We start from the raw sequence: 17062 nt of genomic DNA on the forward strand, positions 1-17062 counted from the left end.
TGAATTCCAAACCATATTTTCCATACAAATGTAATAGATGCAAAAGCTGCCCAGAAAAATCATGCATTAGCCAGGTTTGATGGTTTCCATATCCTGAAAGGAACTGACGATGAAGGACAGAAGATCTAAAGCCCTAATCGTAGGGCTTTGAGAGTTGGTCAGCTTCCTACAAAATCCTAGAGTAACAAAGAAAGTAGTAGATGAATGTGGATATTCAAAGCAATGCAAAATTAATATTCATTAGCATATTTGTGGTGTTTGTATATAAGTAAAACACACAAAATAAGAATAAAGAACAAATTGATTCAAGGTAGCAAATGCATTAAATATTGAGTCACAAAACTGATCGGGAGGGTATGAAAGAATATTGATTCACCCCCACTCTACACCCTTGATTTGGATGAAAAAGACTCAGTTAGATTGCACGGCCTAAATTAATAACCTAACCTACAATAAAATCATGGTGAATGACATTTTGAAATTTCCAGGGTGAAAAAACAAAGTATCTACAAATATCTTCCAGCTAATATCACTCTACAAATAAAAGGAAAAAAGTTTGTCCTCAAATTTTCCTTGGCAATGCTGCATAAACTCTCAGAAGTTATTGTTTTCTTAAATGAGAAAACATTTTAACATAATATTTTTATATAAAGACAAAGTATCATTTATGTAAAATGGGAATAGAAAGCCATTTTAATTTATGCAAAGAACATCATAGCTCATTTACTAAACCAGAAATACAAGGCAACTTAATATTTAGAATCATTTTTTTAAAGAATCAGACAATATATTGCATCAAAAAGTCAAATGCGAATATACTTTTCATATCATGCAACTTCATCCCTAGGAGATTTGCTAATGGAAACATCATTTATATACAATCTAATTGCTGTTATGGAATTCAGGATATATAGTTTGGAAATGATTCACCTACTATCATTAGGGATTTAAGTGTTCTAGTTAAGTGAATTTTCAATACCCTTAAAATTCTAAAAAGTCATTAATTTTAAATATATTACATACTCCACTGACTTAGTAAACAGTATTCTAATAAAATTTGGTATGTTAATAAATTTAGAATTGTCATTATGAATAGCAATTAGTATGCTCTATTACAGTGACAACTTAGGGCTGTGTGTTTAAGACCTAATTGTGAGCTGCTCTGTAAAATGTACGCACTTGGGCATATTTGGTGCTGGATGTGAGAGTCGTTTCTAGTTATGCTGCTCCCTTAAGTCCACTGTCAATTCAAGATGGGCATGCTGCTTCCTCTGTTCTCCTCAAACCTGCTGACCTCTAATTCTAAGAGAAGAAAAAAAAACTAACGGGTTTCACAGGCAAACAGGAAACTGTTATCTTTTTAAAATAAGCTTTCTAATTCTAGAATAAATTTTAATTAACAGAAAAATCACAGATACTAGAGTTCCCATCCACTGCATACCCAACTTTATTATTATTATTATTATTATTATTATTATTATTATTATTACAACATCTGATATTATGTGGTCTTTGTGTCACAATTGATGAACAAATATTGACACAGTATTAAATAAAGTCCATACTTTTATCCAGATTTCCTTAGTTTTTACCTGTGTCCTTTTATTATTCCAGGACCCTGTCCAGAATATCATATTAGCTATCATATTTGCCTATCCTCCTCTTGGCTAGGCTGATACCATATTCTGGTCGGGTATTTGGTAGGATATTCTCAATTGTGATTTGTCTGATGTGTTTCTTCTGATTAGACTGGGATTATGGGCTTAAGGGAGGAAGACCGCAGTGGTAAATCGTCATTCTCACCACATTTGATCAAGGGTACATGCTATCGATGTGAGTTGGTCACTGTCAATATTGACTTTGATCCCCCGGTTAGCGTAGTGTGTCTCAGGTTTCTCTATTGTTCCTTTCCATAGTCTGCACTTCAGTAGGAAATCACTATAAGAAGCCCACACTTAAGAACTGGGGATTATGTTCTATCTCTATGAGTGGGGAGTATGTACACAAATTATTTGAAATTCTTTGGCATGGGAGATTGATCGATTTTTCCATTTATTTATGTATTTATTTATTATTTATGAGTATGGATTCATGGTTTTTTATTTTGTACTTTGCTTTTAATCCAATACTATTTCATATAATGTTGTGCAAAGTGGATCCCAAAATTCTCTTGGGAGCTCTTTCAGTTGGCTCTTGTGTCCCTTTGGCATATTTTCATCATTGCAGGGTTGGTTTGGGATTTTGTTGAGCCCTTCTTAGCTTTCTGTGACTCTAAATATTCCAAGTTTGTTTTGTATTATTTGCCATTGAAACCCTCACACCAGCCATTACTCCACGATTTCTGTTTCCTTTTATTGGAGGATGGTAATTAGAAAGCAAGATCTGAATACTAGGTGTGCTCACTGCTCCTGGGATGACATTGCTACTAGGCTCTCTCAGCTGACAGAGCAAGGAAATAAAGGGGTGTATACTAAGCCATGTAGATACAAATACCTGTAAATAATTCTACAGTAACCATTAGTATCTATATTAAACTAACCACGAGTTTATATTGATGTCTCCAACTCTAATACGTTGCTACATTGAACTTTTTGGTTATTTATATCCTCCACTCCAACCAGAAACTTAGTCCCATCCATTTACTTAGTTGTTCAATTCCATTTTTATATATTTTATATATATATATATAAATATATGAATATATAATTATAGTATGTATATAATGGTTTCAGAGTTAACATTTACATCAATGGGAAAGAAGTATATCAACTAGAACACAGTGTTTATGTACAGTTAATGATGCCTTCAGTCTTAGAGAATAAATTTATTTCCAAAATTATTTATGTAAATACTTCCCTACATGATTTCATGAGTATTTTTCATACGATTATAATACAAACATATTCCTTTGTCACATCAGACATTCCATCCTGGCATCTCTAACCTCCTAAATGATGTATAAACTTCACGCACTACGGTTCACTCTGTGTTATAAAATTTAGAGACAGACAGTGTCATGTACCCAACATTAGTATCATGTGGAATGATTTCACCATCCTAAAAAAAAAAAAAAAAATCACCTGGGTTTTAACCTATTTAACTTTTCTCCCATCCAAGCCCCTGGAAACCATTAATATTGTCTCTATAGCTTTACCTTTTCCAAAATGTCAGATAAATTGAATGGTAGAGTACTTAGTCTTTTCAGACTGGCTTTTTTCACTTGACCATATGCATGTGAGATCCATTCATTGTCTTTGCGTGGCTTGATATTTGATCCTTTCTCATCATTGAATAATGTTCTATTGTATGGATGTATCACAATTTGTTTACCCATATACCCACAGAAAGACATCTTGGTTGTTTCTGGGTTTGGGCAATTATGCATAAGGCTGTTGTTAACATTCTCATGCAGGCTGTTGTGTGCACATGTGTCTTCAAATCAACTGGACAAATAGCTAAGATTATTCCATAAATGTCAATTAATTCAAGTTGATTGATAGTGTTGTTCTAAGTCTTCTATATCCTTACTGATTTTCTGTCGGCTTGATCTATCAATTACCAAAGAAGGGGTTTTGAAATCTCCGAACTATGAGTGGATTTATTTATCTCCCCTTTAGGTTCTATCAGTTTGCCCCACATATTTTGACACCGTGGTATTAGTTGCATAGATGTGTAGGGTTGTCTGTCTTTTGGGATAACAGATTTCTTTGCCATTAGGTAATGCCCTTTTTCATCCCTAATGATATTTCTGGTTTTGAAGTCTGTCTTGTCTGATATTAATAAATTTCTATTTATATCCTTTCTTTTGAGTTGTATTGTCATATTATATCATTCTCTACTCTTTACTTTCAACTTACTTGATATGTATAAAGTATATATGTCATATATACTTTAAGTATATTCTTGCTTTTTTTTTTACCACATTGACAATCCATTTTTAAATTTACTATTTAGATCATTTGTCTTTTTTTTTTTTTAAATTTTTATTTATTTATGATAGAGAGAGAGAGAGAGAGGCAGAGACATAGGCAGAGGGAGAGGCAGGCTCCATGCACCGGGAGCCCGACGTGGGATTCGATCCCGGGTCTCCAGGATCGCGCCCTGGGCCAAAGGCAGGCGCCAAACCGCTGCGCCACCCAGGGATCCCTAGATCATTTGTCTTTAAAATTATTTTATACTTGGGTTAATATCTAACATTCTTGTTAGTGTTTTCCCTTTGTCACATATACTCTTTAGTTTTTCCTCTTTTCCTGCCTTCTCTGGTTTTATATGGCATTTGCATGACTGCATTTTATCTTTTCTCATTATACTGCAGATATTTCTTTCTAATTCTATTTCCAGTAATTATGAATCCAGTGGTAAAACTTTTCCTTTCTTTATATAGATCTCATGCTTCTGATCTATGCCATATTTCTTCTGCCTGAAAGCTTATTTTACCATTGCTTGCAGGTAAGGTCTGCTGCCAATGAATTCCCATAGGTTTTGTTATGTCTCAGGAAGTTTTTATAACTATCACTTTGAAGGATAATTTTACTTTGTAAAGAAGTCTAGAGCAGTGGTCTTCTTTCATTTCATTTTCTCCTTGCTTGCCTAATATCTTGTAAGAATCCGATGATAATGCTTACCCTTGTATCTCTAAAAATAAGCCTGCCCACATACTGCTTTCAAAATTTTTTTTGTCATTGTTTTTTTGGAGTTTTTCTGATTATATGCCTAAGTTTGTTTATTGGTATTTATTTTACTTGGTTATGTTCTCTGAGATTGATGCACCAGGGATCAGCTTGGTGTCTGTCATTCATTTTGTAAAGTTCTCAGTCATTATTACTTCAAATATTTTTTATGCTCTTTTCTCTCTTTGCGCTCTTTCTGGTGTCCTAATTACATGTAAATTACACCTTTGGATATAACTATCCTACAGTTCTTGGATGTTCTACATACTTTTTCATTCTTTTTTCTATATGCATTTTAGCTTGGGAAATTTCTATTGACCTATCTCCAAGTTCATCGATTGTTTTATCAACTGTACTTAGTCTACTGATGAAACCCATCAAAGACATTCTTCATTTCTGTCAGTTTTTTTCATTTCTAGTATTCCCTCTTGATATTTTTTGTTTGCTTCCATCTTCCTGCTTACATTGCCCATCTTGCATGTGATCTATTTTTCCAATGGAGCTCATAAAATATTTTTCATATTTACCTTATTTAATTTTTCCTAGCTTCTTTGAGGTACACTTGACAAAAAAAGTGTATATAATTATTATGTTCAACATGATGGTTTGATATATCTATGTGTTAATTACCACAACCATCCTAATTAACACATCCATCACCTCACATATTTACCATTTTTTGGTGTGGTGATATCATAGTTACTTTAAATTCTCTATATGATAATTCCAAGATCTGTGTCATATCTGAGTCTGTTTCTAATGGTGGCTTTGTTTCTTCAGAGTATGCTTTTTTCCTGGACTTTTTGATATGTCTTGTGATTTTGTTGAAATTCAGGCATGTTTGTAATATCCAGGAATCAATGATATTAGGTAATAGCAATTGAGGTAAATAGACCTTTAGTTGAGCATTTATGTTAATATGGGTAAAAGTTGTGCTGTTTAATGTTTACTGTAGCTAAGGGTACTTCTGAGGACACTATTCTTCTAGTGCCCTTGGTTTTATCTCCTTTCCTCATTTCAGAGTTCCCTGAATTCTCTTCCTTAGAGAGAGTCTGTATCTTGCAGTTATTTCAACTATAATCTCTTGCTCTTACACATGCGCTGTTGGTGTGGTGGGAAGGTGTGTACAAGGAAAAGAACTTCTTTAATTTTTCAATTAAATCTCCATCTTTCAGTGGACCTGTGTTTCAGGGAGCTGACCTTTATCATATTCTCCAAGCGATATAGAGTTTTTCTCCTTCTCTCCACTTTATTACTAGGCTACAATCTATTTTCTCAAAACTCTTCACTTGTTGACTATTGTCTGCCCTTTTCTGTGATATTAGAAGTGTAAAGGGGACTGGGATGAGAGAATGCCCTTTTCTAGCTGGCACAAGCTGAAGGAGCTTCAAGAGCAGGGGGAGATCAGAATCGTCCAGCTAGGCTTTGACTTGGACGCCCATGGGATCATCTTCACTGAGGACTACAGGACCAGAGTCCTCAGGGCCTGTGATGGCCGACCATATGCTGGGGCAGTGCAGAAGTTTCTGGCTTTGGTACTTCCAGCCTGTGGGGACCTTAGCTTCCAGCAGGACCAAATGACAGAGACCTTTGGCTTCAGGGACCCAGAGATCACGCATCTGGTGAATGCTGGAGTCCTCACCGTCCGAGATGCTGGGAGTTGGTGGCTAGCCGTGCCTGGGGCTGGGAGATTCATCAAATATTTTGTTAAAGGGCGCCAGGCTGTCCTCAGCATGGTCCGGAAGGCCAAGTACCAAGAGCTACTCCTATCAGAGCTTTTGGGCCGGCGGGCACCTGCCTCGGTGCGACTTGGCCTCACTTACCACGTGCACGACCTCACTGGGGCCCAGCTAGTGGACTGTGTCTCCATCACTTCTGGAACTCTCCTCCACCTGCCAGAGATGTGAGGAATCTGCTCGTCATTGCATACCTCTGCAGAGTGGGTTGAGAGGGGTCCAGAAGTATGTCCAGTGGTGGATGAGATAGGGTCACCTTGGGAAGACGTAGGAGCCCGGATGAGTATTGGGCTTGCATCTGCATAAAGGGTCAGACGTGATTGCTGCTGTTTACCTGGGCTCTGACCCAGTGGTGGGGTTTGGGCAATGCTTCTCTGCCCTTCTGTGGGACTGGAGCCAGAAACCGTGCCAAGGCCATGGCTCTAGCCTTTCACACAGCAATGTACTGCTGTCGCTCTTGGAATAGGAAGATGGGATTTCTGGGAAGGCTGGTGAGGGAGGGCAGAGTTCTTTCTTAAATGTTAAGATCAAGCTGCCAAATAAAGTACAAACCATGTGCAAAACAAAACAAAACAAAATTAATTATTTAAATTATTAAATTAATTATCATTTAAATTATTTTCCCTTGTATTTCACAATTATTACTCTTTTTCTCCCTACACAAGTTCCACAAGGATATCTTTCCCCGATCTTTATCCTGAGAAACTGATGGGGTTGCTGGAGATAAGGCCCACAAAAGTCTGAGGGCCCACCTGAGACTGGAGGTCCCCAGGAGTCCCTCACTATGAAGCTAGTCTACACGCTGTCACACATCCAACCTTTTGCGACAGTTACCATCTAAATGCTCCTGACAGTTTATGGGTCAAGTGCCTTTTTCTCCAAGTAAGCAAATCTGAGCTGTGACCCTTTGAATGCATCTCCCTCTAGTTTTCAGGGTGACAATTTGCTCTGCAACTTCATTTCTCTGACGAGTCCAAGAAAAGTCAAGTTTTGTTTTGTTTCTTTTAGTTTAACCTTATTATGAAGATTGAGGCATCAAGTTCCACACTGTTTACATATTGGAATTGAAGCAAAAAACCTGTAATGTTTCCTAAGATTCAATACCATTTTACTGGAGTGGCTAAGGTATATGTATCATGTGGTTGGGGGTGACCTGGGGCATGGCAGCAACGTTTAGAGGAACAGGAGCAGGTGTTAGGGCACTTCTAAAGTCTTTTTATTACATTTTTAGATAATAGATATTCTGGAACAATGAGGGTTACTGAAGTCTATTCATCAAAAGCATATACTCTAATGGAACATATAATTTTATGTAAAAACTTATTTCTTTTACCTGCAAAGAAACTATGTATGAAAAATTAAAGATTCACAAGGGTTCTTTTTTTTTTTTTTTTTTTTTTCCTAATATGGCCATGAAGACTTCCAGAGATGTGAAAAGCCACTGGATGAAGTTGGCATATCTTCTTGGATGTTAGTTTTCCTGGAAATTTTAGTGAAATCCCTACAGTAAAGTAGAGAAATATTACACACTACAGGAATATAAAAAATAATGTAAACATTAAATATAAAACACAAGCCTCAGTAAGTCCTTTGCTTTGAGATGTGCCACCTAGATCGCAGTATAGACTTTCTTTTCCTTTGTTATTAAGGGCACTTTGGTGGAACTTTTATGAAGTTCTTAGTTTATAAAATTAAAATAATAAAGCTCTTGAGACATTATTTCTCAAATGAAGTTTCTTAAATGCTTCCAACTACTCTCTCCCTTCCTCTCCCCAAAGCTGCTTTATCATTTGTGCTGTATTAAGAGAATGGGGCATATAAAATTACCTTAGAATTATGATTTTACAAAGCAAAAAATAGGCATCCACATCACCCTTTCCTTTTTACCAATTATTCCTGTTAAAAGCTTTAAAAAAATATTTGCTTAGAAGTTCATTATAGTCTTAAATTTGCAAAACAATATATATATTTTTTACTTTTTAATTTTCAATTTATTTTTTGTCCTGATGCAACTCAACAGAAGTATAAAATGCTACACCCAGTGACACCCCGATTGAGATGCTCCTCATTTGCCCTGGAAACATACTTCTACCCTGTTAGAGAACAGAAGTAGAGTCCTTGAACTTTTTGCTTTCTACAAAAATGTAGTAAAAACTTTCTTGAATTTTATCTACTGAGGAACAAATGTAAAGGGTTGGATGACAGGAACAAAAACAGGACACTCTCTTCCTGGTATTGTGGTACTTTTCAAAAAGATTCAATTATCGAACTTCTTCTATTTGATAAAAAGAGATATGTGATTCATCTTTCTTTTAGTTATTTCTTGCTCCTTATTATTGATGAAATCTGGGAATGGAGTACTCTATCGGTATCCTCATACCCAAGTCTTCAAATAAATTAGAAATTATATTGGTTTTTATAAACCTGGATATGTCTAATACTTTATCTAATTTTTAATTTTTTTTCATTTAACTTTTATGTTACCTTTAAAAAGTATAATAAAATCACTGTTTGTGCTAAAGAACAGTCTCCTTAAACATTTCAGACTACTTACAGTCATGATATTAAAAATCACACAACTATTTGTACACAAGATACATTCCTCTTGAAGAGTGACCTTTCTTTATTATTTTAGATATATTTAGGAGAAGTTTTAGGTTTTCGTAAACTAATCGGTGTGGCAGTCCTATGACTGGATAAAGTATCTGTGAAATGGAGTTCTAGAAGAAGCAAATTTCTAGTACAAACCCTTGGTAAAAAAGAGATTAGAGCTCTTTTGCATGTGTTTAGAAGTTATAAATACCGGGATTATTTTATAATAACAAAATTTACTGAATTTTACATGTATCAATGACACACATAAATGATTGTTAAATTCTGTTATGCATTTTACAGATACTGGGGACTTTCTCTGAGCTATAATAGACATAATGCTAAAAGAGTCATAAAAAATAGGTCCATGTTCAGCAGATAATAAATTAAGTTAAAGGGTTATTATTTGAGCTAAATGATTCTGTGAGACACCTAACAATATATGAAGGGAATGCAACTGAATCTAAACTGAATCTAATCATGATGGGTTAGAACTGGGGGAAAATACAATTTTGGAATTCTTTCCTAAGACCAGAAAAGAATCTCGAAGAAGAGATGAGGATTCCACCCCCCATCCTCCAACCACCCTGGAGACATGGCTGTCATTTCAATCGTATTGATTTCAAAGGAGTGTTAAAGCTATGATAGTTTTTGATGTCAGCTTGGCTAGTCTATAATTCTCAGTTATTCAAACACTAATCTAGATGTTGATGTGAAGGTATTTTGTCAATGTGATTAAAGGCTGTAATCAGTTGGCTTTTAAGTAAAGGAGATATTTTAGGTAATCTGGTGGGCCTGGTTCAGCTGAAAAGCTTTAAGAGCTGGTCTGAGGCTTCCCTGATGAATACATCCTGCCTATAGACAGCAGCTTCAGCTCATGAGTGCTCCAGCTTACCCTTCTTGATGGCCTGCTCCCTGGATTTTGAACTTACGTAGCCAGAGCCATAATTGCTTAAGTAAATTTCATACAATAAATCTCTTAAGAGGCATCTCCTTCTGATTCTCTTTTTCTTGCTGAGCACTGAATGATACACTATCAAAATAAAAAAAAATGTAAGTGGTAAATGAATAAAGTAGTGTAATCACCATGACAATGAAGATATAAAATTGCCACATCCAAAAGTTCCCCTGGCCCCTTCTTGGTCACCCATCACTCCCACAGCCAGCCTTTAAAAACCATTTATCTGTTTTCTGTTCTTATAATTTTGCCTTTTCAAGAAATATTATAAATGACATTGTACGAGACATCACCATTTATATCTGATTTCTTTTACTTACAATATTGCATTTGTGGTTTATTCATATTATTGTGTATATTTGTTCTTTCTCTTTCATTGTAAAGTAGTTTCCATTGCAAGATGTACCATTGTTTGTTTAAAAATCCTTCAGTTGAAAGACATTTGGGCTAATATATTTTAGTGATTATAAATCAACCTTTGCAAATAGGACTTTCTCCATTGCTTCTTTGTTTATATATATATATATATATATATATATATAGAGAGAGAGAGAGAGAGAGGGGTAGTCACCAAACGTCTGTTTTGTGAGTGGGTTTATAACTTTGGGGAATAAGATATATAAAGTAGCCATAGTTTCAGCTCTATAAGTTTATAAACTTGTGATAATGATGGATAATTACGCAATGACTGAGAGTAATGGATGGATAGGTACATGATGTGCTATGCTACCAAGCTGCGAGCACGTAGTGTAGTTTGTGGAATCAGTGAATAATTTCTAACTTTTCTAACTTATGTAACCTTTAGGTTGATGTCTGAGGAACCCAACCATGCTTCCTAAATCAAGAAAGCATAGTTTTGATATTTGGTCCTGCCAGACAATATTTTGTCAAGTCTTTAAAAATGAGAAGACCATTGAATAAGATTCATTCTTTATTTTTAAATTTATTTTATCTTTTCAAAGATTTTTTAAAAATTTTATTTGTTTGTTTGGGAGAGAGAGACAGACCACAAGCAGGAAGAGCTACAGAGCAAGAGGAAGAGGGAAAAAGATGCTCTCTGCTGAGCAGGGAGCCTGATGTGGGGCTCCATCCCAGGACTCTGGGATCATGACCTGAACCCAAGGCAGACGCTTAACCAACTGAGCCACCCAGGTGCAACTGAATAAAATTAATTCTATAGCTGCCTTAGTAGCACTACATTATTATAATATTTTATGAATCTATTAAATAGGTAATGAATGTGAATTCATAACATTTTTGTCAACCAGAAAAAAAAGTAGGATAAATTTTGTAGAATCTAAAAAGTAGGCCATTAAAGTGCTAGAAACATCAGAAATTCAAGTTTAGTGTGTTACAGATCTTTGAAACAAGTTCAACTTTTAAATTCCTGCCTCCTGAGTTGGTTCACTGATCGCTTGATTTACAGAGGCACATAAAACTATTTTAGGTATAATTGATTTCCTAGAATTTAAAAACTTTCTTCCCAGATTAAAAAAAATAGTAAAACCTTAAAGTATTCTGAATCAAAATTTCAAGTAAACAAATTAAGTGTAAAGGCTCTGGCTATAGGGAATGAAGGTAATATCTACTTTGTCTGTATGGGGAATCACACTGTCAAATATTGTCCTTGCCATAGTTAATGTATGGAAGTGTTCCATCCAAAACAATTCTGGTATAGCTTTCAAATTGTGTAAGAGCCAAAGAAAATAAGGCATTTTTCAGGAGCAATTATTTCTTGTCTAGTGATTTTCATCTTGCTAGAAGAATTTTTTTTTCTGAAATCTCTCTGACAAAAATAGTTTGCCAAGAGCTTCAGACACATTCTTTTCAAGTTTGGCCTTCAGGAGAGAATTTTAGATAAGAACAAAAGAAACTTCTAGCCACAACTGACATTCTCATGTGTCTAATGTGAGGATATATACAAATCACCTCATAGACTTACTCTAATATATGTTAATCACATTAAAAGATCTCTTGTGCAAAATTTAAAATTAATTATGTATATCATAATGTCTAATATAATAAATTTTAAAAATGTTAACTTATAGCACAGGTCTGATCTATTATTTTAAAAAATAACTGAAATATGTTTAGATAATTAAAGTATATTTTCTAGATTGGAAATCTGTTGTTTTCATCAATTATTTAGTTCCTGCTTAATTAAAGCCCTCAAGGTCTTATGAATTTCTTCCCAACTTTTTCATTGCTTGCATTTGAATGTCCATTTTTCAATCTTTTGTTTAGAATTTGAAACACATTTCCCTTGGAAGCCATGTTATATTTGTTTGAAAAATAAATAAAATGGTGTCTGATAAAAACATCTGAACCATAACATTCATTCATTCTTTTCATAAATATTTACTCTTCTATGTCTTGTTCTGTGTCAAGCACTAGAAAGAAAAGAGTGAATAATAACACGCCTGCCTTAAAGAGCCTCATGCTTGAGCAAGGGCAAAGTATTGCAATCTGAGAATATCTCTAATATTTCTCCATTCAAAGATATTTAGCACTATAATGCTAAATTCACAGTTCTACGTCCCTTATATACAGTTTGGTGTATTTATCAGGAAAGGATAGGTTTCAGAGGATGTGTACTTGCCGGAATATAGCCCCTCCTCCCTTCTGTGAAAGCAGAAAATCTTCCATTAAATGACATAGTGATGGTTCATCCCATTCAGCTAAAATAGTTATTTTAAAAGGGAAAGCCAATTTGTTCTTGCACTCCACATCCCTACACCTCACTGTTATCAGCCTGGAACTAGGATTGGGTTTCAGATGACCTGGGGAGACAATGGGAACAAGATATTTCCCTAATTTCTGAATGTATAGTTAGGAGAGCTATCATAAGAAATTGAATCTTTACATTGACTCTTTGACATGTGGAGAAAAAGCTATTATGGTAAGAAGAGCAAAGTGGAAGAAAATGAGTTTCTCCTCTTTTCCAAATAATATACCAATAAACAGTGCAATATCCCTCAGGGAATGACATAGAATAGCACTACATTGAACATTTCAAAAGGCACAGAAGTGACAATACGTGTTAAATTCCTCTTTTATTCCTCTGTTAGCGGCAAAAGTGAATGCATCTTCGACACCAGAGTAGATTAATGTAAATCATGATGCGATATAGTCTTTTAATTAAATTAAGGCAATTAATTAAATTAATTAATTAAATTTAATTAAATACAGTCCTGGCCCCCTGCTGTGTAGCAGTTGAACTGGACAGTATTTATCTATGTACCAGTAAAGTTTGATGTACCTACTAACATGGCTTCAAAATATAAAAAATAAAAATTGACTAAGAAGAGAAATAGACACATAACCACAGTTGAAGTTTTTAACACAGATAGTTCAGGTTTGAAGTAAAGAAAAATAAGTATATAGATTTGAAGAACCTAATCAACCAACTCGAATTAATTAAATATACACACATGTGTGATTTTGAGTGTGTGTATGTATATAGTTGCCATAAGAACAGTTGCAGAAAGCACATAGTTTTCATTTCAAAGAATTTGCACGATTCGGACTTAATTCACTCAATGGATTTAACTAATTACAACAGAAAACTAGAGATCAATAACATAAGGATGATTGGATAATTCTCCATGTTTAGAGATTCAGCAGCCCAGTATCCCAGAGCATATCAGGCGCTGAGTTTCCAATTTTATAGTTGGGTGTCAAATTTAGTTTTTATAGCATCTCTATGAGGACATTTTTATTATCTCTCATTTACACAGAAGACTGAAGTTTTGAGAATGTAAGTGACTTCTAAGATCACACAGCCAGGAAGTGGGAGAGCTTGGATCTGAGCTCTGGGCTACTGGGCTCTTAACCACACTGTGTATGTAGAGCCTCCCACTTAGACTCCAAAGTGTTTTAATTAATTGTTTACGTATCCATGTGGCCTATAGAGTTTGTGAACTGTGCAAAAGCAGCATCCACATCTTCCTCGTGTTTCCGTATAATTTGTATGTAATGTCTGCCACATAATAAGCACTTAACAAATGTCAGCTGAATTGAACGTAATTTGTGTGTGCCTCAATAGCAGACAGTCCAGCATGTGGAGTTACCTATACCTCCTCCAAGGTAGAGCATTCATCAAATATCTACTATGTGTTTCCCTCTAACAAAATGATTTCACAATAGGAACAAGCAATTGGATAAATATACAGAGATTTTTTTTTTCTAGGTTAACAGGACAACTTGGTGATAACATTTTACAGATGGCACAATTAAGTTATTTTCTTCCACTGCAGAATTAAGCCTTAATAACACCAAGAAACAGAAGTCCAATTAATGACTTATATAAACAGACCACGTAAAGAATAAAATACCAACTTTGTAATGAAAACAAACAACTCTTCCCCCACCAATGAACCCCAAAACAAAACAAAACAAAACAAAAAATGTGTTTTTAAAGCTACCAGTAATTGATACCACTGGCTCCAACCTGACCTCTCAAGACTTAGGAACCATGAATTATAGAAGGTGGGTATTATGTTAAATTTAACCAACTCTGTGTTGGTAGAACACAGGTGTTTACATTTTTATTACTTTTTGAACATTCACTTTAAATAGTGTAAAATAATTATTGTTTTCCTCTCTCTTGAAATTTGAGCATTCCCCATCTATACACCAGGCACCCAGCAAAGATGTATCTGAGAACCTGAATGTGGCTGGTGTCCTCACATACCTGCTACTAGGGACCTAAAAATACCAACTAATATAATAGCTCACTGAGTGCCTTTAAAAGACAATTTAATGCTCAATATTTTTAAATAGAAAAAAAAACAGTAGTTATTGACAAAGGAGTTAACTAAGGTGCTTTACTTCTTGGAATTTAAAAAATATTAAAATAAATTCCTATTTAATCTATTTAATTTTTTATAGGACAAAAAGGAACATTAAGTTCCCTAAAGCAATGGTTTAAAACACAAATTTCCAGAACGTTTGAAGATTATCATCAATATTTTTAAAAATTATAAATTCTCTTTAGTTGTTAGAGTGTAAACCTGATGAATTAAATTTTAATAAGGCCACTAGAAAAATAGTGCTCACGAGTAAGCTTAAATGACTATATAACGTTTTGTTTTATAGTTTTACACATTTCATTTTCAGTTAATGAAATTCTTCCTTCTTTCTATTTTATACAGTATTGTTTTGTGCATGAAAATTATCCTAATGAGAAAAATATGGGGCATGTTTATAAGAATACTACTCCCTCGCCTTTACTTTTAAATTAAATATAAAAGGAACAGTTAGTACTCAAGGGTTTTTGAATGGAAAAATTATTCTGAAAATTGCTTTGAGTGGCTCAGGTATGTGTAGTAAACAACTTTACCCACTTAATGGATGGCAAGAGGGAAAGAAATTGTCAAATTTCTTTTTACCATATATTAAGTGTCCATCAGTTATGTGAAATTGTAGAGCCTGCCTTGTATCCCATTTGTACACTGCCAAGCCTGTTCAGATGTTAAAGCTAGCTCTCAGAGGCATCATAAATATGTTTACCCTATATCTTAGATTGTATCCATATGCTAGAAAACTGCTGTTTAAATTGGTAGAGAAAATAACCTTTTCATCTACAATGAAAATATGCACCTAAAAAAAAAAAAAAATCCCTCCATGCAATGCTAAAAAATGATTGCTTTTCATGGACTTTCTGTTCCCTCTCCATTCTAAAATTTTGTGTTACTATATTTTACTAGCAGGAGACTTTATGTCCTTTAAATCCAAATGCTCTGGTTAACACTATAAACCAAGATCCAGAAACTATTGAGCAAGTTCCTGACGTTAAAATATCAAATCATTTGGTTTGAACAACTGTCATTATTATAATTTTTTTTTATAAAAATATGCTTTTGGAGATCATGCTTACAGAATATACTCATGATTTCAATCCCACACAATATTTTAATTCCATAAGGTGTGTGGGTGGCTATTTCAAATTGACATAGTTTTGTGTTATTTTTTACATGCAAAATTATTATCAGATGGAGGGGAAATTAAATATTCCGAGTGTGATAAAAAACCTCAGTGTTCTTGACTTATATTACCAACTGCTAACTATTGCTAAAATTTATCCATTTTTGGAAAATGAACAACCTTGACAACATCAGTAGTCTTAACAAAAAATAAAAATAGAATTTGTCATAATTTCTGAACAAAATTCTTGTGTTAAATGACTCAATATATAAATTTGAGAAAAACCTTGTAAATGATCCATAATCCCATCAAATAATTTACTGACAGTGACTAAAATATTTTATAAGATGTACTCTGATTTTAATATGTGTATTTTAGGCTGGTTGTATAATATATTTTATAATATACATTTTAAAAAGAGAATAAGTATAACACTTTACAGAAAATTTTTACCTTACCTTTCAGTCATTGGCTATTTCAAATGATAGGAAATTAAGCCTCTTTTGTCTAACAAGTACATCACGATATGCTTACCAATAACCTAATGTATCATACCATAGGATCAATTCAATAACTCTCAGTAATTAATATTGTAAGGAAACACATACCTCATATTATGTCAGATATTTTGGCAGATTATCATAGATATATACAAGATTTTTTTAATATTAGTGAATTTATAAAATAATGGGGTTTATAAACTCACTTCTTGGGATGTATAATCTATTTTTTTACTCAAATATAACTGACATACAGTGTTATATTAGTTTTGGGTATACAATATCATGATCCAAAAATTCTATGCATTACTCAGTGCTCATCATATCAGTGTATTCTTAATCCCATCACCGATTTCACACATCTCCCTACCTACCTCTCCTCTGGTAACCACCAGTTTGACCCCTATATTTAAGAACTTTTTTTAATAAACTACCATTTTAAGCACTATGACAGAATAATGTTTAGGTTGTCATAGGCAGAAATTATAGTTACATAATTACTGTGCTCCTCATTTTAGAAGGGTTGATTTAATTTTTTTTTTAATCTGACACGGGGAAATATAAAATATCGCTAGTGCTTTATTCTTCATTTTTTCCCTAAAACCTAGTGAAGGAAATGGATTTCTTGGTTTCTAGTGTTTGAGAATTTTGCAAAAGCTCATTTGTGTTTCTCTCTTCTAT

The 17062-nt window shown here is 34.1% G+C and overlaps 2 protein-coding genes and 1 long non-coding RNA gene across 4 annotated transcripts in view; 2 read left to right on the top strand and 1 right to left on the bottom strand.

Moving 5' to 3' along the window:
- LOC140624565 (uncharacterized) overlaps positions 1–17062 on the top strand; it is a 136558-nt gene that overhangs the window by 19603 nt on the left and 99893 nt on the right. The gene's annotated exons all lie outside the window — the stretch shown is intronic.
- The window catches only part of LOC140624567 (uncharacterized), a 22499-nt gene continuing 5437 nt past the window's right edge, over positions 1–17062 (bottom strand). Inside the window, exons 3-6 of the long non-coding RNA XR_012024030.1 lie at positions 9894–10031; positions 7740–7907; positions 1180–1302; positions 1–176 (exon numbers count right to left, since the gene is read on the bottom strand). This is a non-coding gene — a long non-coding RNA (uncharacterized lncRNA). The remainder of the gene's footprint in view (positions 177–1179; positions 1303–7739; positions 7908–9893; positions 10032–17062) is intronic.
- Positions 6008–6959, top strand: LOC140624564 (inactive serine/threonine-protein kinase 19-like). Its single transcript, XM_072811476.1, has one exon. The coding sequence runs from the start codon at positions 6023–6025 to the stop codon at positions 6575–6577; it is 555 nt and encodes a 184-aa protein (XP_072667577.1). The 5' UTR covers positions 6008–6022; the 3' UTR covers positions 6578–6959.

The sequence above is a fragment of the Canis lupus genome, chromosome 34, assembly GCF_048164855.1.
Source record: "Canis lupus baileyi chromosome 34, mCanLup2.hap1, whole genome shotgun sequence".
NCBI classification, from domain to species: Eukaryota; Metazoa; Chordata; class Mammalia; order Carnivora; family Canidae; genus Canis; species Canis lupus.